General features: G+C 40.7%; 3 protein-coding genes across 10 annotated transcripts; all 3 read left to right on the forward strand.

Annotated features, from left to right (window-relative positions):
- Positions 1–634: 634 nt before the first annotated feature.
- LOC134080608 (gamma-aminobutyric acid receptor-associated protein-like) lies at positions 635–2447 on the forward strand. The gene is made up of 4 exons (XM_062537128.1): positions 635–1048; positions 1275–1353; positions 1554–1672; positions 1825–2447. The coding sequence occupies exons 1-4, from the start codon at positions 959–961 to the stop codon at positions 1906–1908; spliced, it is 372 nt and encodes a 123-aa protein (XP_062393112.1). The 5' UTR covers positions 635–958; the 3' UTR covers positions 1909–2447.
- Positions 2448–2793: 346 nt separating this feature from the next.
- On the forward strand, positions 2794–10951 carry gps2 (G protein pathway suppressor 2). Of its 4 annotated transcripts, none has more exons than XR_009939236.1 (12): positions 2794–3293; positions 3547–3664; positions 4064–4173; positions 4295–4407; positions 5988–6067; positions 6196–6275; positions 6799–6988; positions 8006–8089; positions 8458–8534; positions 8703–8798; positions 8920–9026; positions 10087–10116. XR_009939236.1 is itself a non-coding variant. In XM_062537129.1 (12 exons), the coding sequence occupies exons 1-12, from the start codon at positions 3291–3293 to the stop codon at positions 10177–10179; spliced, it is 1128 nt and encodes a 375-aa protein (XP_062393113.1). In that variant the 5' UTR covers positions 2796–3290; the 3' UTR covers positions 10180–10951. The 4 variants fall into 4 exon arrangements, 3 of the variants coding, with proteins under 3 accessions (XP_062393113.1, XP_062393114.1, XP_062393115.1); XM_062537129.1 differs by having other exon boundaries at positions 2796–3293; positions 8943–9026; positions 10087–10951; XM_062537130.1 differs by having other exon boundaries at positions 2798–3293; positions 6799–6973; positions 8943–9026; positions 10087–10951.
- A 1959-nt stretch (positions 10952–12910) lies between these two features.
- tp53 (tumor protein p53) lies at positions 12911–25391 on the forward strand. Of its 5 annotated transcripts, none has more exons than XM_062537135.1 (11): positions 12911–13120; positions 19162–19269; positions 19466–19499; positions 19593–19784; positions 21518–21704; positions 22035–22147; positions 22434–22543; positions 22662–22801; positions 22958–23052; positions 24079–24182; positions 24458–25391. In XM_062537135.1, exons 2-11 carry the CDS (start codon positions 19220–19222, stop codon positions 24558–24560), a joined length of 1128 nt encoding a protein of 375 aa, XP_062393119.1. In that variant the 5' UTR covers positions 12911–13120; positions 19162–19219; the 3' UTR covers positions 24561–25391. The 5 variants fall into 5 exon arrangements, with proteins under 5 accessions (XP_062393119.1, XP_062393117.1, XP_062393118.1 ...); XM_062537133.1 differs by lacking the exon at positions 12911–13120 and adding an exon at positions 18749–18970; XM_062537134.1 differs by lacking the exon at positions 12911–13120 and adding an exon at positions 18749–18942.
- The last annotated feature ends 649 nt before the right edge of the window (positions 25392–26040 follow it).

Here is a 26040-nt window from a genome sequence, read left to right on the forward strand (position 1 = left end):
CAGCTTCAACTCTTCTGGGAAGGCTTTCCAAAAGGTTTAGTAGTGTGTTTATGGTGATTTTTGACCATTCTTCCTGAAGTGTATTAGTCACACTGATGTTGGGCGTGGAGACTGACAGTCGCTCTCATTCATCCCAAAGGTGTTCTATTGGGTTGAGGTCAGGACTCTGTGCAGGCCAGTTAAGTTCATCCACACCAAACTCTGTTATCCATGTCTTTATATGGACCTTGTCCAGAATTGTTTTTAGTACACACCAGAAATTAGAAAGTTTCTGTGCCCACACATAGAATGGACAGCTAGTGGAATGAGTGTTAGCTTAACTTGTTGACATAATGGGTTAGAATGAATGTAGGCTGCCTCAATGACACATATTTTGGTTCGCTACTGAGTGATTTCGCAACATGATAGCTAAATTTGAATCATGAGGCAACAATTCACAAACGGTGAACGGTTCACAGAAAACACTACAGAATAGTAACCTGGTAGTAAAACTCATGTTAAAATTACTTATAGTGAATGTAATGTATTCAATTTTGTAAAATTCTCATCCATACGCAATTTTAGGGTACGCACGTGCATTTGTTTCTAGGACACAGCTGCCAACAGAACGCGTTCCCATTGGATTGCAGAAATTAACGGGGCGGGGCGGACTACAGTAAAACTGGGGCTCTTGTCTGAGGATATATCTACTTAAATTATCTTAGAGACAGTACTAGGTTGACATTTATTAAGTACATGCAATAACTGAGTGTTGTTCTTCTTCAAACGTCGTACTAAAGTGATATTTATTTTTGTTCCGCTAGCAGGCTAACCTAGAACACCTCTTCCGTGTTGTTCGAAACCCTTCCGCCTTCGTCAAAATCCAGCTCACGCCAGTAAACATTAGCCTTCTTAGCTAACCGTGAGCGAAAATATAACAACAATTTACGAGTTTCTAAAGGTCTTCCTGTCTCCCAAAATGAAGTTTGTCTACAAGGAAGAACACTCTTTTGAGAAGAGACGGTCGGAGGGTGAAAAAATTAGGAAGAAGTATCCAGACAGAGTGCCAGTAAGTATAGGCTAAGGTTACTTTCATTTCTTATGTCCAGCTAGCAACTAACATTTTACTATTTCAAGTCCTGACATCGAATTAGCTCCTGGGGTGATCATTTGGCTATAACATGGGTGTGTCTTCGCCAACATAATTTGGCTAATATTATGTGACATAAATCGGTTTACCGTAGTTACTAGATTTTGTCATCAGTTTAGGCCTTCTGTTTGTCTTCTATTTTCAGGTGATTGTGGAAAAAGCTCCGAAGGCCAGAATCGGGGACCTTGACAAAAAGAAGTATCTTGTACCATCAGACTTAACAGGTTATTATGTTGCTTAGTCTTACTTTATCGTATAGGTTTGCAGGGCTCTAAAATATTTGGCAACCCTTGACTTACATAGAATGAGTTCCTCGTTCTGTATAGTCACAATATGAAATTATGTTAATCTATAAAACGGAGCACCATACTTTTTTGAATAATCTGAACAATGTTATATGACCTCTCCTTTTACATTGGGACAGTGGGACAGTTCTACTTCCTGATCAGGAAAAGAATTCACCTTAGGGCTGAGGATGCCCTTTTCTTCTTTGTCAACAATGTAATTCCTCCAACATCAGCAACCATGGGCTTGCTGTATCAGGTACAGTAGTCTCTCTCTCTCTCTCTCTCTCTCTCTCTCTCTCTCTCTCTTTTATATATAGATATAGATATAGATATTTATATATATATTTATGGATTTTAACGTGGCAGTATTTCTTTCCTTTCTTGTAATCCCTTTTCTTTGGGTTTCAGGAGCATCATGAAGAGGACTTTTTTCTCTATTTTGCATATAGTGATGAAAGTGTCTATGGACAAGACCAGACAAGAAGCATGTAACGCAGCCCATGTTTTCAAGTTCCATACCAATAAAAACAAGGACATAAAAAGACTTACAATGAATATTTAAATTAGAAGAAATTATTTTAAAACATGTTATGCATGTGGCCTCCATATGCATTATGCCAGTGCCTCTTATCCATGTTTAAGAAGGCTATTTCAATGTTTGTTCTTCAGGTAGATATTTTTAATTTCATACAGCATTAATCACCTGCACATTGTTGTCTATATGTTTGCTTCTGAGACACTACATGAATCATTTGATATGCATACATTAATCAGGGTACTAGAAACTGGTTCTGTCCCAGCAGCCTGCATGGAATTTGATTTTAAAGGGGAAAGTTATATGAAAAGTTCTATGAGACTTCTCATGATGAGATTGCTTATTTTTGTCTCTTTTTTTTTTTCATTTCTTTACACCCACAATATTTGATGACTATTTGAATTCTGGTGGGTGTTTTTAACATGTTGTCTTGATGTCACAAACAAGTGTGAAACATAGATGTCCTTTTTTGTCCAATACAAACTTGACCAACAAATGAGAGTTTTATTTCTGACAAGATTTTACTAGATTTTATACACATCGACCCAGTGCCATGAAAAACTATGAAATGGAAGTAATGATTACACTACATAGCAGGTCTGGGCTTAGACTACACTCACATAAGTCTAGGCTAATTGTCCAATTCATGTCTTTGTTTTATTAATAATAATGCGTTAGCTATTCACTTGCACCATATAACAATCAACAAGAAAACTGGTTTACAATTTATGAAATGGAACGTGTCAAAGTAATCAAAGGTGGAGGCTGCTTGGAGTTTTGATCTGACATCTCTGGTTTTGACGTTTGCCTTGCTGGCAGGTTCACGTATTATTTTTGCGACGTCTAGCGCCTATCGCCGGAAATGCGACAACCGAATGTGTATTCATTTTACAGTTAGCTGACTGCCAGTTAGGGCCTTATACTTTTGTCAATTAATGTGACAAATAACTTCAAACAAGCTCAACACAGTTTTCTCAGACACGGACAAAAGTGCGTTGAAGAGGATTTTGTGAATATCGGTTCAGAACTATATTGTTGGCTTGTTAACGTTAGATATGTCGTTTCATGGAGCTAGCTGGCTAAGCTAACATAACGTTAGCTATATTGACAAGGCAAACAGCTATTTGAAATTTTATTTTTGACTGTTTTGAATAATACGTAATCTGTAGTATTGCCTGATTCAAGCAAGGCAATAGCCTGGCCAGCTAGCTCTCTCTGCACCTAGAGCAGGGAATTGGCAATTATCGACGGCTCTTAGCTAGCCGTAGCTATTCTGTGCTAGGCCTCTTGACAGTAGTTATTTCTGTCTTAGTGGTAGACTGTCGTTGTAGAGTTTGACATGGTAAGTAAGTAATGCAGCTGATGTAGCAATTATCTAGAGTGTTGGAGGGCGCTACTGTGACATATTAATGACCAAGGAATTAATTTCTCAAATATCTTTACTATTGTGTCTAACGCCCTTTGCGTAGTCATCTTTTCCTTTTCTGTGAAGTGGGCCAATCATGCCAGTATTGTGCTGGCTATCTACAGATAATGTTTTAATAATAATGTTCGGGGATGTAGTATTGAATGTTCTCGTCGTACTGTCTCATTAGCTGGCCCCTCCAATACCAACCATAATGCCAGCTCTTCTGGAGAGGCCCAAATTGTCCAATGCCATGGCACGGGCATTGCACAAGCACATAATGAGAGAGAGGGAGAGAAAGCGACAAGGTTTGTACATTTATTTATTTGTTTCTTTGTTTTGACTGCTTTGACGGCAATGACGGCATCTCTTCGATAAGTGGAGGCATCTGTATATTCTGTCGTCATACCAGGGAGAAACTGTGCGAATTGTCTTAATTTAAAGTTCCAAATGCCAGTGTTTGCACTGCTTAAATGTGAACATAGGCAGTACTAACTTAGCCTGTTACTCTAAATGGTTCAACATGTATTCAAGGATATATCTAGAGCCAGGAATAGAAAATATCTTCAGACAACAAATCCATTGTGTGATTAACATGAGCTGAAAGACTGACTTGTTTTGCCTGCATCCATGCCGTTAATGGGACAAGGCGAATGTAAAAGGGATTTGATGTGCTTGATTTCGCTTGATTTAAAAACTCTCCACAGAGGAAGAAGAAGTTGACAAGATGATGGAACAAAAACTGAAAGAAGAGGAAGAGAGAAAGCGGAAAAAAGAGATGGAGGAGCGGATGTCCTTAGATGAGACCAAAGAACAGGTGTGGCTGTGATAACACAACTGACTGACATCTCAAAATTACCTTGTCCTTCAAACATGTAGTAGCCCTGTGCAATGGCTTTCTCTGCCTTTCTTCTGGACATGTCCTACTGTTATTCTAGATTATGAAGATGGGGGAGAAACTGCAGGGGCTTCAGGAGGAGAAACACCAGCTCTTCCTACAACTCAAGAAGGTCCTGCATGAAGAGGAAAAGAGGCGAAGAAAAGAGCAGAGGTGAGCATGGTGGTGGTTGTCAAATTGTCAGTCTGGGAAATCCCCTAGAAACACATAGGGCCTCTCTCTATCTATCCTCCCTTCCTTCCTCGGTCCTCGTTTCCACTGATCTAGATAAAGAATGATGGGGCGGCAACAATGGGATAGTCTATCCAGTGGTCTTTATAGATCAGTGGGAACGAGCCTGCAGGACCGAGCATGGAGGAGAGAGGTTGAGAAGGGGCCATAGTGTGGGAAAACACTGGTGACCATTAAGATACTACAGTGATGCTTTCCTTATGTGTTAGTTCATCTGTATAAAGAAACCCAGAACACACTGAAGAGGTAGCATTTCTTCAGAACTGCAAAGCTTAAAGTATACTATCATACATTCAAGGACTGTGAAAGAGGGTGGTTCTGTCAACTGTCATTTCAAGCTTTCAAGAAGAGGAAGGTGCAAATATGTTGTATTTGTAGTCAGCCTGTGTTTGTGTCTTTTTAGTCTGTTTCAATAGCTATCATATTGTTTTCAATATCAAGTGGTAGTATACAAAAGTGTAAACAAAGCACGGAACAGTCTTGAATGATTTCAGAGTTTATGCATTCCGTTTTTATTGGAAGTCTGCTAATGCTTTGCACTAAACTGTGGTTAATTCATTACTACAGATCTGGAACTAGGGACAGTGTTTATAAACATGCACTATATTGCCAAAAGTATTGGGTCACCTGCCTTGACCCCCCCTAATGACTTAAGTGACATCCCATTCTTAATCCATAGGGTTTAATATGACGTTGGTCTACCCTTTCCAGCTATAACAGCTTCAACTCTTCTGGGAAGGGTTTCCATAAGGTTTAGGAGTGTGTTTATGGGAATTTTTGGCCATTCTTCCAGAAGCACATTTGTGAGGTCACACACTGATGTTGGACGAGGCGACTGGCTCTCAGTTTCTGCTCTTATTCATCCCAAAGGTGTTCTATCGGGTTGAGGTCAGCACTCTGTGCTGGCCAATCAAGTTCATCCACACCAAACTCTGAGATCCATTTCTGTATGGACCTTGTCTTGTGCACTGGGGCATAGTCATGTTGGAACAGGCAGGGGCCATCCCTGAGCTGGGCTTGGCCCCTTAGTTCCAGTGAAAGGAACTCTGAATGCTATAGCATTAATCAATAGATTTTGGACAATTCCATGCTCCCAACTTTGTGAGAACAGTTTGGATAGCCACTTCATGTTCACTTCATAACATCAGTGTGTGACCTCACAAATGCACTTCTGGAAGAATGGCCAAAAATTCCCATAAATACACTCCTAAATCTTATGGAAAGCCTTCCCAAAAAAGTCAAAGCTGTTATAGTAATATTAAACCCTATGGATTACGAATGGGATGTCACTTAAGTCATTAGGGGGGGTCAAGGCAAGTGACCCAATACTTTTGGCAATATAGTGTATGTCTATTTTTCATGTTATTATTATCATCAAGCGTGCAGTTCAGGACAAAACATTGTTCTATGCTAACAAGAGTATATGTTGTTGGACACGATTGTTCCAGTAATGCACAGAGAATTCTTCAGTTTGATGGGCTGTCTCCATCTATTTTCTCTAGTGACATGACCACTTTGACTTCAGCCACATACCAGCCCAACATGGCCATCCACTCAGGACAGCACCTTTTGAGCATGCAAGGTAGGCAGACCACCCAGCAAGAAACATCATAGCTAAAGATATGTATTTGTCTGTGATGTGTTACTGTCAGCAACATATTGGTTGGCATTTTTGTATGCTCATCACATGCCTGTGGTTTAAACATCCAGCCAGTCCAGTGAGCCACGGTCGACCGGGAGCACTCCTGGGAGAGAGGAGTAAGCAGCTCTTTCAGACTCCTGTCATTCCGGTGAGTAATTCTCTATTTGTTTTTTATGTGACATTCTCAAAAATGTGGATAATGTAATGTCTTGCAGAAATCCCCACTGAAATCCTCATCTCGCCATAAAACCGCCATAAAACCCACACATTTATTGGCAACTACTATCCAATTAGTTAACGTAGCCAGAGTATGATGAAATCTGATGTTAGTGTCAAGGAAAGTCCCACATTCTTTTTCTTGTTTTAGATGTCTAACTGCAAAGGTTTCTAGCATGAGCATTACAAAGCATTAAAAGTATTTAGGCGTGTTTCACTGTAGATGCTTAAGCTTCAATTCACTTCATGTCCCTATTGGTCCATAAACCTCAGGCCATTCAGTCCGAATGCAGTGATCTAAGAATGACTCACAGGCCCTTCCTGTACCGCTCGGCCAAAAGTGTTGAGCAACCGCTGTGCTAGCTAAGAATAGTCCCTATCATTGAGCGGTACTTTTGTGTGGTTCTGCCGTCTGTGCATGGGGAAGAATTCATCTCCTGTCCTTGACCTCACAGGGCCGACACTACCAGTCCCAACAGGGTTTCAGCGCGGGCACCTCGGAGCATGCTCAGTACTCCGGAGGCCAGCCAGCCCACGGGCCCTACGGTGTGGCCCAGTCCCAACACGCGTCCCCCTTCACCCCCAGTCAACCGGTGCCTGTCAGCTACGCCAGCAGTTCCCAGCTCAGAGGTGTGCTGTGCTCTGGTTTGTTGGTGTATTTCTTCGCCCCTTGTCCCTTTCTGTTCTGTGTTCCTGTCATTTCAGAGGCAATTAAGAGGGTGTGAAGTTGAAGCAACACTAAAGAGGTTTTTTGCACCTTAAAATAATGTTCCCAAAATCATTTCAGTGGTTCATCAACTCGTAAGAGGGTGAACGGCCCTTCTGCATTCGCTTTGCAGCCCTCAACCGGTTCTAACCGCACTATGTGAGTTTATAGGATCCGGTTGTGGTTCTGTAGTACGATGGAATGAGTCATAAGAAACTACAAATTTGACTTGCTTCAACGTCGCAATACATCATACTTTCATAAAATCATGCAACACACTCTACCTTGTCTGTGGACATCGTTATTGGCTGGATAAACAAATAGCGTACGTGTGACCGAGGAAAAGTGCATTAGTGTTGCTTTAAAACAAGGCTAGCATGATGTTATTTGAACCAGTCTTATGTACACATTATTTATTTATTTATTTTATTTTATTTTTTTATTTGATAGGGACAGTGCTCATTAATCAACAGACAAGTCACTTGCTGTAAACAAGCCAGAGTTAGCTACAAGAGCTAATTTCCATCTGTTGTCCCTAGCCAGATCTTAAAGGCACCCTAAAATTCAAAAGGTATAAAATGCAATAACAAGTTTAAATACATCAGCAATGAACATACCCTCAAACAGACAGATATTCCCTGCCTATAACCTTGCCCTCCCTTACCCTTAATTAATTACAGTAGCCTACATATGAACATACATATATGTATACATATGAATACAGTAGCCTATAAGTACAAAGAGAAAAGAAAGAAAAGGAAAAAAAAACAATAATAAAACAATGTTTGTGGGCTTAAGCATTTGCTGTATGATGGCAATTGTAATTGTCCTTAAACCAAGTTTTAAGATGTGTTTTGAAAATGACAAAACTGCTACAGTCCCTTAACTCAACAGGCAGACTATTCCAAAAAAGTGTGGCTCTGACACAAGTGTTGCAATGATGTTCCTCTTTTCAGGCGCTGCTGCATTTCCGACCATGCCCTACTTGCCCCACCAGCAGCAAGGCCATGCAGTGTACGGTCACTTTGTGTCTCAGCCAGGTACGTCGTAGGATGTTTGTTAATGATCATAACTCACTTCACTTTTCTTTTCTCCTGGGGGGGTATTCCAAATACGTGGTTTAGTAACAGACCTGGGTAAGTGAACTCAGAGTAAGTGGTAAACCTCCTAATAGAAGAGCTGTATGGCTTCATTCACTTAACAAAACAATGCTATACTGTAGGGCTCTTGTTGTAGGCGGTTTACCACTTACTCTGAGTTATCTTACCCAGGTCTATCACGTACCACGTACTTGGAATACCCCCCTGGACTTCTTCTTGGTCTCGGTTCTGTTTGTTGTTTGTAGGACTGGAATGTAATGGTTAAGTGATTAGGAATGTTCATGCAGTCTCCTCTTATTTCCCCAAAGGCATTTTCCCGAGCGCTGCGATTCCTTTACAGAAACAGCTGGAGCACGCAAACCAGCAGTCCGGCTTCACTGACTCTGTGAGTCCACATCACAGATGCAAATAGGATCATTCAATTTACACTAGATGTGTTTGTCTGTTCCTTTTGAAGTCAGCGGCTGAAACACTGGGCCACTTTTGCCCCGTTGTTCTGTATATACTTTAATAATGGTGATGTTCTGTGCTCTGTTCTGTGCTTGTGTTCTAGAGTCCGTTGAGGACTATGCCTCCTCAGGCTCTCCATGCTAGTGCTGCTGGTTTGCTGCCAACCCCCTCCATTGCGGTCCAGATTCCACCTGGCAAGGTTGGCATTGCTGTACTTTTCAATGCATAACACAGTAGATCACACTAGTAAGAGTGCAGTGTCAATATTTCTGTTGCGTCAGGATTCAGTTCCTTGAAACATTGTAACACATTAGTGATAGTTGTGGGTTTGATATCTGCACAGACTGGACTGCCATATGCTCACCCGCCAAGGCCAGCCTCCCCTGGAGGCTTCTCTCATGGGACTCCCCCACAACCCAGCCATGCTGTGAGTCACACCATCCACAACACACTTTGTCATGAAAGGAATGTGTTTACCTTAGCGATGAGTTTGGGTGCTAGCATAGTCTGAAATTTACAGATATTCACTTCTTAGCAGTGACATTTACAGATATTCACTTGTTAGCAGTGGTGTCATGATTCTCCAAATCCTCAATTCGATTTGATTGTCGCTTCTAAACACAAGATTTGTTTCGATTTTCAATCTTTGAAAAATTAAATAAAAATATTATTAATGCATTTTTTTAAGTTATTTACGTTTTGCTGCCTTTCCTATTCTGTTTTGAAAGCCATTTGTATTACTGTGAGGTTGTAAACAGAACAAACAGTGAATATAGACGTGAACATAGTGAAATGAAACGACACATAATGATAATTTGATTGTTTGAGCACTCTCCGAAGAGACCCAAGGTTAGTGTTCATGGAATATGTACTAGTGTGCATTTTAAGCCTATAGTCATTTTGGACTTTAACCAGATAATCTTTTCACTTGCTCAGTTGAGAGGGCTAAGTAACTGTGAACTGGCGTGAATGAGCAGCAAAATACTTCCACACCGGTGATTTGAGAGTAGCAAGAGGGGCATCGATTTCGATTGGTTGATGCGTATTTTTGTTATCTTGCGGTAGCCTAAAGTGAGGAGTGTTGACACCACAGTTTCAACGTGTGTGTGTGTTTGTGTTTGTGTTTGCGTCTTGGCATACATGCTGCATATGACATTGGAGGTGTGGTTACATCGGAAATGGTGACACTTGTTAGTGAAGGGAATGACTGGATAAGCTGTAGGATGAATGTGAATTAATGACTAAGTGGAAAGTCGGTTAAATAAATATGCCATTATCGGTCTTCAAATCATAAATCATATCCAAGAAACAGCTGGTTTTTTTTTGTTGCTTTAAACTTGATGACTAACTATCATCTGCCAACCAGTGAAATGAATGACGTAGTCCATTACATCCTTTGTAGACAATGGTGATGAGGGAGCCAAAAATTGCTTTCCTGTCATTGTCGCCCTTTTGACCCAGCTTCTATTCTCTGTCCTCCAATAAAGGCTTCCTTTCAGAGCTCTCCTCAGCCCGGCCCACGAGGCGCGTACATCCCTCACAGCCAGTCCGGCCAGAGGTTCTACCACCATGGCAAATGAGCCCAGACGCAAGACCTCTTCAAAGGAGATGGGAGTCAAGGTCCAAGCGAAACCTGCTCTCGGATGGTCAGCTCTCCGCTCAGGGTCATTGTGTGGTCACGTGGCTGGTGACCTTCCTTATCAGTCTGCACGAGCATGGAACTCAACCCCCTCTGTGGTTTTTACTCTTCATGTTAATGTACAGGGTATATGATTTTACGTAAGATGACAAAAGCAGGTCATTTTTGGTTGTTTGAGATGTAATCATAGTAGTCGCAGCCATACCGAATGCTAATGACGGGCTTGTGGTGGTTGCTGGATGAAGTGCACCTTAAAATCTGTTGCTTTTCCTCAGGGAAACAGCCAGATTTAGTCAGATAGGTTTTTATTGATTGAAAAAAAAATGTTTAACTGCATTTTTTAAAAACAAAAATGAATATATAAGAAAAAAAAATGTATAGAAAAAGAAAAACCCTTCTCAGGGCTTCAGCAGGTGTTTGGATGTTATGACAAATGCCCTTACTTCCTCCGTGATGCACTTACACACTAATACCCACAGCACTCTCGCACACACAACTTGCTCACACAAATGCAACTCTTTGTTACTGACAGACACCGAAACGCACACATACACATTTACATGTATGGACTGATATTTTCATACAATTAAATGTTTGTAACAAGGTCTTTTTAAATTATATTGAAATATTTCTACTAATTATGGAGATCACACGAAAATCAAATTTATTTTCGTCAAATGTATCTCAAAAAAATAAATCATACATTTAACTGATGTGGTTTGGTACTCATTATTACCAAAAGTATATTATTGGGTTTGTTAACAGGTATTGGGTATGAATTGCCAGGCACATGAATCTGAGCTCACACATTACCTATACTGCAGGTCACTTGTGGCAATTGTGGAGGAAGTCACATTTGTTTATTACCTCTACCAAGGAGGTTATGTTTTCATCGGGGTTTTGTTTGTTTGTCTGTCAGTTTGTTCACGAGATAACTCAAAAAGTTATGGATGGATTTCAGATTGGATTTCGGAGTGATCCATATCACCGTCTGGATCCAGCAAGCGGTTATGTGTTCGCTTGGCGGAGGTTTGCGCTCTCTGTGTGATTTCCTAGTGTTTATTTCTAAAATGATTAGCAGATGTTTTTGTACAAAACAACATGCATTTCATTTTAACCAAGGACCAAACAAAACACGCTTAATGAACAAAGTTCATGCTGAACAGATAGACCCCTCTTGAAAGAAGGGAGAGCACTGGGCAACTCATTCCACCACTGACGAGAAGAATCTTTAATTTGACCTAGCGTGTACGGCTGGTCATCACAACAGACGCTCATCAGAAGACTGCAGTGGGCGCTTGGGGATATACATCCAGTCAGTGTCCTATAGGCCACAGTGAGAGATTTACATTTAATTCTGGCCATAGGGAACCAGTTTAACAACTGGCATTAAGTAGAGCTGAAAAGACACATTTTAGGATGGGACCACAAGATCAATCAGTGTGGCAACAAAAAGAATTCAGGTTAATTATACCACTGTGCACTACAATCTCTTTGTTAAGGGAAAACTAAAAAGTGAGGCCTTCTTTTCCAACCCATGACACTTGTTGAATTCTCAAAAAAAAAACTAATTTTAAAATAAATAAAACAAAGTGGCTTAGACCAAGCATATTCCAGAATATCATAATCAGTGTCTATGCTCCAGTGTCACTTCAGACATGGATGGAAGTTGTATTTTTCATTGGCTGTCCTTGTATCAACATCTTGCAAGGATCACAGAAAACAAACAACCCTGAATCAGTGGGCATTGCATTTAGCATTATGACATAACTAGCGCCTTTAAGTAAATAACTTGTCCTGACTTGTCTTGTAGAGTAATGCCCTCTCCAGGCAAATATGTAGCCTCTGCATAAAGTTGATGGATTCAGATAAAGAGAGATGGAATAGAAGACAGTAATAAGAAGTGGCATGCTTTAGTATTATCTAGTCATGTGTGGGTGTAGTGAGGGTCAACTGATGACTCACTTCCTCACACACACCCACACACACACACACACATACGCTCTCATTCAAAATGGTGGTAAACACTCGCCAGATGCCGGTGTATTGTGGGCACTCAATCCATCAGATCTCAGTGCTGTCAATCCTATTAGTTTAGGTATCTCAGCCTCTTATTAGGTCATGCTCACTATCTCTGTAAAACAGATAGATAGATAGATAGATAGATACTTTATTGGTCCCCAAGGGGAAATTCAAGACATGGCTTTGGCTCAGGTTGAACTGAAGAAAAAGCATCATCATCTTTTCTTACAGCATTTAGGGTCTTAATACTGTAAGTAGCTCTCCAGACAAATTCATCCAGTAAGTTGCTTCCCTCCTCTTACTGGCTGCTCTCACTGAGAGAAGAGGGGGTGTGTTCAGTGTACCGGGTTTGACTGGTTTAGTGATGTGGCGAGAGGCATGTGAATTTTGGCGGGACTTGAACTAACCTAACAATAATATCAACACAGCAAAGGACTAGAGCCTTCTTTATCTAGAAATACAAACAAATCAAGCCCATACAGCAGGAGTACAGTTGTTGAAGAGGAGGAATTGTAATAGGAAGGAGACATGCATTTGAAATAGCAGCTGTCCGTTGAGCAGAGGCGGAAGTTGACTCTGCAGTTTCAGAAAGGGAGGGGAGGGAGAGAGAGAGAGAGAGGCTCTGAGGGAAGGGGAAAAAAAGTCCCTCTTTCTTATAACATCGTTAAATTCTCTACCTGGAATGCACAGATGACAGAAACAACATTAGATTACGTTGTCAACAGTACATTAATAATGAAAAACCATACTATGGATGGATTTTAGTGTCATTTTGTTTGAAAGTGAAACCAGTGCATCGAATGAATGGATGTTTTGGCTTCCAGGAGACAGAGATGACTGTATCTTTGAGCTCGTCACTGGTAGGTGTATATACACTGTTTCTTTCGGCTTATATACAATTATTTGTTACTCGTTATTGCTTTACATTAATTAAGCCACATCTGCCGCAATCCAGATATTTTGTTTTTTGTAACAAAACTTGTTGCTCTGGCCCGGCTGCTGTCCATCTTTGTTTTAAACCATACAATCATTTTCACCATCCTATTAAGTATAAGTCATGTAGCAAAAAGCGCTCTATGGTTCGGTTTGATGATTTCAAGACCATGACGTTTGAAGACCACCTTTGTGACGTTTTTGATTCTTATTTGACAAAGCCCAAATGCCCAATGCCCTCCCTTTCCGCCTGAAAATGCTTAAAAGCGGGCAAATTTAAGATATATCATGTGAATAAACACAGTGGTCTGAAATCAATATGGATAACACATTTCCTTCAACATCCTTTTTTCCTTATTTTGAAAAGCAGTCATATGTGGCTTCATCTGTCTACAATGAAAATGACAGGTGGGTGCTCATAGCTCTCTTTTAGAAATGTAACATTTTCCCAAATCTTCAGAGCTTGAACAACTAGAGAAAATTAAGCTATATTTAAGCGTGTTAATAGTTCTTTTTTTCAAATCTGCGTCAGTCCTGACATCCATTTTGAGGTTTCAGTTACTTTGGACAGTTGGCTGCAACATGCCATAGCATGTGCTTTGGTTCAGAAAGGTCTAAGATCATGCATTTCAATAGCTTCAATCTTTCGATTTAAATATTTTAATAACCGATTCAACTTTGTATGAAGATCCTATATGAGGATCAAGATTTATCTTACAATTCCTATAGGCAATATGGTGTCAGCATGCTATTCAGACAGCCATTTTGGAAGGAATTTCATAGCCACCATGTAACTTGTATTATGGAGGAAATGGCCGGACATGTAAAACTCTTTTCTAAAGAGAGATCTAAGATCATGCATGTTAATATTTGAATATTTCGATTATGCTATTTTCAACATCCGATTCCAACTTTTTATGAAAATCCTAGAAGATTAAGATTCATCTCAAAAATTCTTCAAAGAGGGACAATATGGTGTCAGCAATGCAAACTGCAGCCTTCAGACTGCCATTTTAGGCATGAAGAAATTGCACTATACCACTAGAACAATTGTGTGGCAAACACCTTGTAGACTTTTTACCTCTGCTCCATGCTCTCTTGCAGCCAGTTCAGCTAATCTAATCTCAAAGCATCTGAAAATGTATTTTCTTTTCTTTTAAATATGTTTTGTGAAATTGGCAAACACATCTAGGCTACTTCAAATATATTTGTGATTGGTATACATACTTTTCACATTTTACAATCTAACTCATAATTGCAGGTGTAATTTGTTAATTAACTGACCTACTGATAAACTGTTATTTTGCGCAAGTGTTGAACGATTCCGGGGAGCTCATTGAGCCAGCACATAATGCATTTTCACTGCAAACTTGCTTGCTTGCACTGCATTTGAAAGGCCTGAATATGTGTAATCATCGCTCACATTTAAAAAGGTCATATTTCCCTAACCCTTCAGAGTTTTAATAACTAGAGAAAATTAAGCAATGTAATCATTCATTGTTTCAAATATGTGTCAGTCCTGACATCCATTTGAGGCTTCAGTTTGGACAGCTGGTGCCACATGCTGACAGAACATGTGCTTTGTTTCAGAAAGCTCTAAGATCATGCATATCAATATTTTAAATATTTTGATTCCACTGTATTTTTTTTATTGAGATCAAGATGATCAATCTCAAAATTCCTTTAGAGAGGAGCAATATGGGGTCAGTGGAGCCAATGGTATTGTCGTGCCTTAAGTCAAGACAGTCATCTCAGGCATGAAGAAATGTCACAGCCAGAACAACTGTACAACTTATTCTCAGGGAGATGGCTGCACATGTATAACTGTCTTCGTTATTCAAAAATGTCTATAATCATGCATTTGTTATTATTATTTCGATTCCCGCATAGATATGCATTGTCACGGCAAATGTCCTTGCATTGCCATACATGGGGAGACCGGGTGAACCTATAGCAGCCGGTTAGAACATTTTAATTCGAATTGGAGGCTAATTTGCAGGACAGGACTGTAAACATAGGCGCAAATCATTTATAGGCCTAGATCAATTAATAATACAAACCATTCGATTAAATTTAATCTTCTTAATCTTAGGCTACATTTTAAATGTCTACGCTACACAGCAGATCGTTGTATTTCTTTTCAGAAATGTGTACCGAGCATATTTTGCTTTGCGCGTGATGATGGTGCGGAGAGCTGCGGAAGGAGGCCTATTGATGTCATGCTTTCATTCACTTGCCAAGTCATTTCGATTTGAAATTCGGTTTTCAGAGATCAAAAGCTAACCACACTTTCACTTGTATGATTATGTGTAAGAAATGTTATGAAGTGTAGCCTACTATACCTTATGCTGAACACGTGCCAACAAATCCAAGTCGTTTTATTGGGCCGTATACATTATTACATCTAAGCAAACAGAAACAGATTTATAATCCAAATAAAATAACCTCCTATAGCCTTATCGAATGCAGCCGATAGGATAGCCTACAGCTCCCATAACCTACGACCCCAGGCCTCATTATAAAAATCGGCGGTTAAACAGCAGCATGCTGCAATAGCCTGATAGCCTACAGACAACACTGAGGTAATTTTACAGTGCATTTGATCAGAAGAAAAATAATATCGATGGGACGGGAGGCTATACGCATAATCATGCCATAGGCCAAAATCACGAAAGTAGGCTACAGCACCGAGTCCATAATAATATGACATTAACCTTTGAATACTTAACGTTAGGCTAAGCTTGCAGCTTTCCACGCAGTAAAAAGGCACGTTCGTTCTTTCTTCATGCCTCCTACATTTCAGGTCTGCTGACTCAGGACAGCTTCCTGAGATGTTTGCAATAATGTCCCTATCCCACAATCCCGTTCAACCAGGTCTGCCTACAGCCAGCAATCAGCCAAATCCTAATTAAACAGCTATTTCAAACGAGGCGTAAGTGGGTCCATTAGCCTAGGCCTCCTTGTTGAAACATTTGTCGTGAAGCCAACAGCAGGGCCAGAGAAGCGCTAGGCCTATTAAAACCTGATTTAACCGGGGACGAAAATGTTAGGTTAACTAAATATGCACCTAGACTAAACATACATGCACGTTTGCCTACCGAGTGCATTGGGTGGGAGGCCTATTTTTCATCCAGCATTTATTGCGCTGCTGCTGCACTAATAGAATAGGGCATATTAGATCAACACCCTTATAATTTCCGAAAATCCTTAACTAACCCACATATGGCCTACACACACAGTCACACACAAACACACCTCGTGGGGATGCCACTGCATGACCTTGAGATCGCCCGGTAATTATGTCCCACTCCGCCGCACCCCGTGCGCAATATTCAATATAACCGCATGTCAAGTGCGTTTCTCTCTAACGCAAAGAAAATGTCAAATATCGTAGGCCTAATAATAATACGAACAACCACCACACAGCTTCTTCTATCTTTTCGAACCACCATTGTTTGTTTGTTTGTTTGTTTTTGTAAAGGTAGGCTTATATGTTTTAGTGCACGAGATCCAGCACGAGATCCATGGCCAGTTTCGAATGAGGTGGATCCAATAATGCTAGGTGGTAGTGCTATGTCGAGGAAAATAAATGCTTGAATGGTCTGATGTGATGGATGGATGACCTCGAGTAGGCTGTTTGACAACTTCTTTGACATAGCCTAGGCCAGGGCTCTTCAATTAGCGGATCCGGCCCCCGAGCTACTTTGTATTGGCCCTTGAAGTGTTGTTATATGAGCAAATCCTTACATTCGGTCGACACGTAAATAGCTGGTGAAAAACACGATAACGGAGGTACAGCGATAGGCTACACTGCGCCTATAAATAATGATCTTTGTGGTGCGTTGCCGTTACTGTGTTACTGTGTATTATGCAAATACTTGTGCCTTGCTTCGTTTTACGCAGCGTCACCAACATGTTGACGACGTGCGCCAAATCCAAGTTGTTTCCCTCAAAGCATGAACCATTTTTGGTGCATGAAATCTCACCGGTAGTGTGCCTCTCCAGTTCAAGCAGATCCTCGCGAAAACATTCGCCACTCGAAATGTAGCTATTGGAGCAAATAGGAGTCGGTTTAAAAGTTTAACGTTGGTGGCATCAGTTCTCTTGCATGCTCACTCGCTCTGAAGTCCTGCAGCCACTGCACCTCAGCCAATTGCACGTAACGTTTACAACGAGTGGAACATACGTTTCACTCTTAGTTTCAACGTAAATTGCCACTGCGTTGGAGTATAAGCTAGACCTACTAACATTTTAACGGGTTGCACCACGCAAATAGTTTCAGTGTGAAACTAATAGGCCTACGCATCCATCGCCTTGATAGATAGATAGATAGATACTTTATTGATCCCCAAGGGGAAATTCAAGATGATGTCAAGATGATGTCAAGTCCACTGTAAGTAGCATTGATTTGTGAACACGTTCATCCAATTTAAATGGTGGGAACGTTAAATGTACAAGTATGTTTAGAAGAGTTACATATGCGACCGATTACGCACATTTAATTAATATGAACACTGTTTTGAAACCTGTTTATACCCATTGGAAATTGTATGGACCTAGCAGTTACTGCGCAAAGCTCAGATTCCATTGCTGTTAATGTTATCACAGATTTCATATTAGCCATATTAGCAATGTAGATCCAGTGTCACCTTCCCAATGCCTACCACTGTGGTAGACTGGGCCTGTGGCAGAAATATTCCCAAAACCCAAATACAACAAAATAACCACCAAAAAACTATATTATGTTCTTACAAAATGCAACATATTGGCAATATAGATCCAGTGTCACCTTCCCAATGTGGGCCTACCACTGTGGTAGTCTGGGCCTGTGGCAGAAATATTCCCAAAACACAATTACAATAACCACCAAAAAACGATATTATGCTTTTACAAAATGCAACATATTAGCAATATAGGTCACCTTCCCAATGTTGGCCTACCACTGTGGTAGTCTGGGCCTGTGGCAGAAATATTCCCAAAACACAAATAGGCAAATAACCACCAAAAACAATATTATGCATTTACAAAATGCAACATGGTGCTGTAGTAGTTTATTGTATCTACATGTGTACGTGATTACTCATGTTTCCAGCTGTATTTCTCCGGCCCCTCAGATGTGATACTTTTCATGAACTGGCCCCTATTACAAACTAATTGAATAGCCCTGGCCTAGGCCTACCGCAAAACAAGGTAGAAAGACCTCGCCACAAAGTATCAAGATGTTCTTAGGCCACCCTGTGAGTTATGCCATCGCGTCTCAAAACGTGAAATAGACAGCCATAGGCTAGCTGAAATGGAAACGGGAATGTGTGAGGTCAAAAGACCCATATTGTGCACGCACTATTATTTTTTTCTAACGACACATGTGCAAAGAAATGATGTCGCAAAGTGGATCACGTAGGCCTATGCCCGTCGCAGAATTTGCGCTACTCGGTAGAACGTTCATTCATTTCAAGCAGGCGACACTTGTTCTGTTCTTGATTGGTCTGTGGTCATGTGACTTAAGTACCTCCTTTTGGGAATCCCCTAGCAAAGCATGAGACTGGTCTATGGACTGGTGTTTGCCTGCATTCGTTGAGTCGACGTTTTACACCGGAAGAAAACAGTGCCGCACAACTGTGCGATTTTTGAGAGCAGCGACGGTCATTTCTCATTCTGTAAAACAAATCATGTAACGTAATAGTCTACGAGAAACAGTCTTGCGTTTAGCAATTCGTGCATCACGTGGAGTTCATAACAAAGTTCTAAGGTAACGTCAACTCAGGTTAAAAACCCAGGTAGGTCCAATGTGAGGCGTGCTAATGAGCTTTCTAGCTTGTATTGACGTAACCAGAGATAACCGCCAGGAATAGGCTACTTTTCATCTGGATACAACATTTGAACGAACTTGCTGGTAGTTGTATTGAGGCAAAACTGAAAACTCAAGCATCTTCTCACGCCACCTTACAACTTTGCCATTCTCTCTTAGTTCCTCTGAGTGGTGCCTCTGTCCTAGTTTTTGGGAAAGACCAGGGCAAAGGACCACAATGAATGATCAGGGGAACAGTCAGGATTTCGAGGACCTGTGGAACTCAATGTGAGCTTACGTTTCTGTCTGCATTTTCCTTGCATTGTTATGTGTTACACTTGTTTCAGTCAACAGTTTTTAATGGAGGGAAGAACATTGGTCTTTTCTTGGGGGGGAAGATCATGCTGTACATTTCAGTGTTGATTGCACTTATAAGTATAAAACAATACATTTGTCTCCCTAACTTAAATTTTGTATTTTGCAGGGTTCCAATTGCAGATGGGAGCTGGGAAAACTCTGTAAGTGGACATTTACAGATATTTACCATTAATTGTCCAACGCTGCCAAAGCCTCATGTTGAAATTAACATTTGTCTTTGTGTGATCTGGTAGCATTTACCAGGATTGCAGTTTGACGAGCAGGTGTTCGAGCAGCTTCATGTCTCTGAGCCGTACCTCTCCGCTCCGGACGGTGGCGGTGCCCCTCCATGTTCCACAGTGCCCACTACCACGGACTACCCAGGAGTGCATGGCTTCCAGCTTCGCTTCCCAAAGTCCGGCGTTGCCAAATCTGTGATCTGCACTGTGAGTTCAGCTATATGCTTTTGACTATAACACATTTTTGACTAGACATTCATACCCTGTTTTGAGGATTGAAGGCACCTTCTCTGCTGTCCTTGATGTAGAAAGTCTAAGTGAAGTAAAATGTTATATGCCCATTCAAAATGACATTGTGAAAGACTTCATTAGGCAGACATTATTGTTTGGCTAGCTAGACTTTGGTTTCCAAGCTTCCTCATCTGAATGGGCTGAAGCTGTGTGGTGTCAATTCGTATTCTACAAAAGCATCCTTCAGCGTTAGCCTGGAGACCATGACTTTCTTCACAGAGAGTCTGGCCTAGATCCATTGGCTTCAAACTTCAATGTAATCGCTCTCAGGAACGCCATCTCTTCGCTGATTGGGCGGAGGTGCACTTGCTGGAGTAGACGAGTGGATCAAGGTATTCCAGATGGAGTAGTGAAGGGAAATGAAATTGAGCGGAAGTGTGTAGGCAGGCGAATGACACACTTAAGCAGTCAGAAAAAGAGAAAAAAGTTTTTTTTCTCAGACGAAGGCACTCTTTTGTTAACACTTACTTAAGCAGACAGAACTCTTATGTCGATACCTTCAAGTAAAGTGTAACCGTAAAGACATGTCAAGGCGTATCTGTGAGAAGGTGGTGCTATCAAATCTGATTGTCTAATCCTATGGTATAACTGACAAGTTAAACACCACCCTCTGCCCTGCTTGGTTGGCTTGCTGGAATAAGTGTGTGTGTGTGTGTGTGTGTGTGTGTGTGTGTGTGTGTGTGTGTGTGTGTGTGTGTGTGTGTGTGTGTGTGTGTGAGATTGTGTGTCACACACATAAACACAGAGGTTCTCTTGTTGTGGTGTCAGTATTTGTGTGCTGGACTTATTGGTAACTATGGTATTTTTTTAAACATTAACCAAATTGAGATTTGGGTCAGGTGCTTTGATTTGACCATTTAAGTACTGTTTAGTTAAGTTACATTTATTTGAACTATATATTTAACGAGTTAATCCACATGTTTATTTGAACTATATATTTAACGAGTTAATCCACATTCATTTTAATCCAGAACTGGTCTAAATTCTCTGTCAGCAGTCAGCACTGAGGCATGCCTTGACATGCCTACTGAGAGCCGGGTGGGGGAGGGGCATGTCTGTATCACTGAGCATAACTAGAGTGTTTCTATTGAGTTGCATCAGTGCTAAGGGACCTCAAATTTAACTTGAAAATATAACTTGTTCATGTTGTAGTGGGGTTTTTACCACATTGTTGTGTTTTTTGGTGGCGGAAGCTTAATGAGGAGTATATGGCAATGGCTCAGTATCATTGAGAGAAAAAGGGTTTGATTCAAAGTGGTAAGAGTTTGTATCTGAGTTGTATTTTGAATATATAAGTCAAATATAAGTATTTTTAAGTCAAATGTTATATGCACATATATAACATTTATTATTATATATATTATATTTATATTTACTGTCAGTGGTTGTTTTTGTTTTGTTACCATTTGAATATACAAGGACTCTTTGTTATGTGTTTCTTGTTCATTTTCTAGTCTTCTTTAAGAATGTGTTTAACTGAGTGTGAAATATTGTGGGTGATGGTACATCAGATATCAGTTAGGAAGGACTGCGTAGAATTTCAAACTGCTAGGTGAGCTAAGACAACTTATGGAGAGTGAGACAACCTGTAAGGAAATGAACCATTGTGAAAAAATATATATAAATACATATATGTCCCTTTTCCACAGTACTCTACAGACCTGAATAAGCTTTTCTGCCAGCTGGCAAAGACCTGCCATATCCAGATGGTCGTGGAAACGCCGCCACCTCCAGGTTCGATGCTGAGAGCCACCGCAGTCTACAAGAAGTCTGAGCACGTAGCCGAGGTGGTCAGGCGATGTCCTCATCACGAGAGGACCACAGAAAACAATGACGGTACACACCACCTCCCCAGCTGCCATCCGGCACTCATTACTTATTTTATGAAGTCACGAGGGTCAGCACTTAACAACTGACGATACTGAGTACTTGGAGAGAAAATAAGAAAAATAAGACGATCAATTAAATTAAATTTATCTCTAAACACACACATCAGAGAGAGAGAGAGAGAGAGAAGGAAACTCCACAAGTTGATTTCCCTCTTACATTTCATGCTCCCCAACTGCAATCCGTCACACATCACTCTATCCTTGTGTGTGTGTGTGTGTGTTTGTGTGTGGTTATAACTGGCATGTAACTGCTCTCTGTCCTGTCTATAAATTCCAGGCCAAACCCCTCCCAGCCACCTGATTCGCGTGGAGGGGAACCTGCACGCTGTTTACCAGCAGGACCCCAACACCGGCAGGCAGAGTGTAGCAGTACCCTACCAGCAACCTCAGGTGAACTTGTGGCTCAACGCTACACAACCTCGCCAAGAGTCTCATACAATGTGAAAACTTGTCAATACATGCTATTGAATTATATAGGTTCATTTTGTGTATATATAGTGTTTCCTGGTTTTATTTTTCTAACCTTCCAAAAGATTTCAAGTTATTTTCATTGTGGTATCTCCACTCCCTATCAAAGCTAAACATGTAGTGTGTAGTCTAATTGTTATCCAGGGCATTTTGTGTACTAATTTTTAAAGTATTATATTTATTTATTTGTTTGTTTGTTTATTTACAGCTGGGTTGTGAATACACCACGACTCTCTACAATTACATGTGCAACAGCAGTTGTATGGGGGGGATGAACCGCAGACCAATTCTGACCATTGTCACCCTGGAAACGCAAGAGTGAGTGCTTGTACACATGTAGCCGCATGTTACCGTATAGTGTTTGATCACATTTTTTCCCCCCGGCTGTTTTCCCCCCTGTCCACATCTGTGACTATGTGCTGCTTTTGATCTGCAGGGGGGTTGTTCTCGGCCGACGGTGTTTCGAAGTTAGGGTGTGCGCTTGCCCTGGACGAGACCGGAAGACGGAGGAAACCAACTTTAAGAAAATGCAAGAGGCCAAGCTCCCAGTCAAGACTAACGCTACTCCCAAACGCAGTATGCATCGGCCCTGTTAACTCATATCTGAATATGTTCATCAGAACTATGCCTGTTCTCCTAGATTCCTAGATGCGTAGCTGCAGTGGCAAGAGATGGTGAAACAGGATGCTCAGAGAGGCAGCTGGCTCACTCATGCCTTGTGTTTGCCCTCAGGTCTGAAGGAGACGCCTCAAGCGACGGCACACCCAGAGGGCAGCAAGAGGGCCAAGTCCAGTTCCAGCACTGAGGAGGAGACATTCTACCTGCAGGTACCAGCACATGGGGAACACTAACCAGTAGCCCTCCTCCTAGCCTGGCATGTACTAGCCCTCCTCCTAGCCTGGCATGTACTAGCCCTCCTCCTAGCCTGGCATGTACTAGCCCTCCTCCTAGCCTGGCATGTACTAGCCCTCCTCCTAGCCTGGCATGTACTAGCCCTCCTCCTAGCCTGGCATGTACTAGCCCTCCTCCTAGCCTGGCATATACTAGCCCTCCTCCTAGCCTGGCATATACTTCAAACTTCAACAGAGTTCACACCTCCTGTCTGAAATCGATTCTGAATGGAGTAGGTCCAGACCCTCTGTACGATATTAGTACGAGGGTTTGGTATGCCCAGGCTACCCTCCTCCTATTGAGGTCGGAGAAATACAAGAATGAATACAACATTAATACATGTTATTTTGCTACAATATTATGGCAGTAAGGCAGTGCAGATAATTGGAATATCAATTGAATTAATATCATGATTTTTATTTTTGTTTTACATGCACTCTGATAAAGTTGCTTCCAAAGTCCACATGTTGGTGCAAAACCTTGTTCCTCTTCCGCATGACAGCAGAAAGGAAGGGAAAGAAAGGCTATACCAAGCTTACTGTGCTAAGATGGCTGCTGAGACCTCTAGTATATAAAACATAGGCCTACAGGAGAAAATAGATAGATCTGATATCTGAATCAATCACAGAATTTGCTGTATCATACTTGGAAAGCAGCGTGACCATTCCTTTGAGCAATTGCACTAGAGATTTTATGGATTTTATGGTGGCAAATATCAGTAAGTTGCAGTTGATCAGAGAGCATCTGGTAAATAATAATAATAATAATAATAATAATAATAATAATGCATTTTATTTAAAGCGCCTTTCATGACACCCAAAGTCACTTCACAAGGTTGTTAAAATTAAGATCATCTCATAAAAATAAAAATGAATGTCACTGCAGTAAGTCAGTCCATAAGCTTTCTTGAAGAAATACGTTTTAACACACTTTTGGTACTGAAATGACTTCTATTCTTACAGGTCCGGGGGAGAGAACGCTATGAAATGCTGAAAAGCATAAATGACGGTTTGGAGCTCAAAGACCTGGTGCCCCCTAGTGATGCAGAGAAATATCGCCAGAGACCGTAAGCACGCCCCCAGACGTGGGCTCTTCTCAACGCCTCTCCTCAGACCTCGATCATCGCTCCTCCGGCTCGTTCCCACTGATCTATAAAGAACACTGGATAGACTATCCCATTGTTGCTGCCGCATCATTCTTTATCTAGATCAGTGGGAACGAGCCGGAGGACCGAGGAGAGAGGACTGACAAAGAGCCCTCTGTGTCTTTCTTCATTATAAGCAGAATGTTGTCAGAATCTGTTTGTCATCTGTAAACTGTTATTTCCCATCACTGTCCTAGCAGCTCCAAAGGCGGTAACAAACGGGAGCGGGATGGCTACACCATGGAACCAAAAAGAGGAAAGAAACCTCTTGTGAAAGGAGAAAAAAGTGACTCCGATTGATTGTTACAGGAAAACTACTTGTTAAACACAGTGAACCTTGCTTGTAGCTTCAAATGCCTTTTTCGTTTTTACAGTATTTCAAATGCACAACAACTGCATTTCTTTAGTGTTATCTACAATTGTCATTGGGAACTGTTTATTTTGGTAATGGGCATTTAATGTTTTTAATGTATTTTTTTAAGGGGGATTATAGAAGGATTGAGAGATGGCAAGATGAAAATGAATTATTTGTTTGATTTAAAAAAAAAAAAAACTTTTGATAACAGTTTGTTATAATAAAATGTCTTTTTTACCCTATTGCCTATAGCTACTCTGAATTGCATACCATAGAGATGACCTCTGCCTGTCCCTAGTATCACATTACTGAGTTTGTCATGGGCAGATTGTGTTGGAAAAGCGAGCAATGAAACCTGAGAATAGATTGTATATACTGGAGTAATATAAAAATGGCAACAGAATTAATATCCTTCCTTTTTTTTGTTTATTTTTTTTTCTTGTCTTCACCGTTACCTGAATTTAACTCTTGTGGCTCTGTACAAATGGCTATTTACACATTTCTGTGGTGCAACAAATTAATGAAATGTAACTGAACCTTTAAGCCAGTGGTTCCCAAACCTTTTTCACCATGTACCACCCTCTATGTCCTGACTCAGCTCGCGTAACCCCACCATCCAACACATTATAAAAGGAACACATTTGAGATTTGAATTTGAACAACATAAATTATCCTCCTTTTGTAATATTTTACAATTTCTTTTAAGAAAAACTTGGTCTTTCAAGATTCAAGCTGTTTACTGCCGTTTTTTACATTTTATATTAAACATTTTGAAATATTTCTTTGTTTTTGTCTCATACATGTACTATCTCCAAGTTTCCTTTTTGAGCATGGTAAAACTATCCTTATAATCTATTTTTAAGGGAATGGTTTACATCTGTCTAGATGGTACACAGGACAGAAGTTATATACCGAAATATTGCTGCAAACGGAAATGAGGGGGCCAAGCAGTTCAGGAAGCCACAGTTAGCATAGAACTTTATCTTATGCCTTATTCACGCCGCGGCCATTGTAAGCCAAAATGAGGCTACAGAGTAAACAAACGGTAGGATTGTTGTGTCCTATGAATTCGACATGTCAACAAATACATGAATGCTATAGTCAGTGTACCCTGTAGCCTCGTTTTGGTTTACACACCACTGTGTGGATAAGGTGAATTATGTCAGACACATGGCTGTAAACACTGAGAACACTTTTAAAAATCAAAGAAATCTAATGATTTTGTGAGGCTTGGTGAGAAAAACATTTTTCCAAATACAAAACATTGTGACCAGTAAAAGATAAGAAAAGCACAAATGAATTGAGTTATGAATTTTGTCCATCTTCGCAGCTATCTGCTTGATCTTAAATGCAAATATATATACAGTATATATATATATATATATATATATATATATATATATAGCCTACAGTGGGGAGAAAATG

The sequence above is a fragment of the Sardina pilchardus genome, chromosome 5, assembly GCF_963854185.1.
Source record: "Sardina pilchardus chromosome 5, fSarPil1.1, whole genome shotgun sequence".
Classification (NCBI taxonomy): domain Eukaryota; kingdom Metazoa; phylum Chordata; class Actinopteri; order Clupeiformes; family Clupeidae; genus Sardina; species Sardina pilchardus.

What these genes read in the sequence shown, in the direction of transcription:
- tp53 (XM_062537135.1), top strand. Translation starts at nt 19,220, where the DNA reads ATGAATGATCAGGGGAACAGTCAGGATTTCGAGGACCTGTGGAACTCA. An exon ending in ATGGGAGCTGGGAAAACTCT is followed by an intron (nt 19,500 to 19,592) that starts GTAAGTGGACAT and finishes GTGATCTGGTAG; the next exon opens with CATTTACCAGGATTGCAGTT. An exon ending in TAACGCTACTCCCAAACGCA is followed by an intron (nt 22,802 to 22,957) that starts GTATGCATCGGC and finishes GTTTGCCCTCAG; the next exon opens with GTCTGAAGGAGACGCCTCAA.
- gps2 (XM_062537129.1), top strand. An exon ending in TAGATGAGACCAAAGAACAG is followed by an intron (nt 4,174 to 4,294) that starts GTGTGGCTGTGA and finishes CTGTTATTCTAG; the next exon opens with ATTATGAAGATGGGGGAGAA. An exon ending in GCACCTTTTGAGCATGCAAG is followed by an intron (nt 6,068 to 6,195) that starts GTAGGCAGACCA and finishes TTAAACATCCAG; the next exon opens with CCAGTCCAGTGAGCCACGGT.
- LOC134080608 (XM_062537128.1), top strand. Translation starts at nt 959, where the DNA reads ATGAAGTTTGTCTACAAGGAAGAACACTCTTTTGAGAAGAGACGGTCG. An exon ending in TGTACCATCAGACTTAACAG is followed by an intron (nt 1,354 to 1,553) that starts GTTATTATGTTG and finishes ACATTGGGACAG; the next exon opens with TGGGACAGTTCTACTTCCTG. An exon ending in CCATGGGCTTGCTGTATCAG is followed by an intron (nt 1,673 to 1,824) that starts GTACAGTAGTCT and finishes TTTGGGTTTCAG; the next exon opens with GAGCATCATGAAGAGGACTT.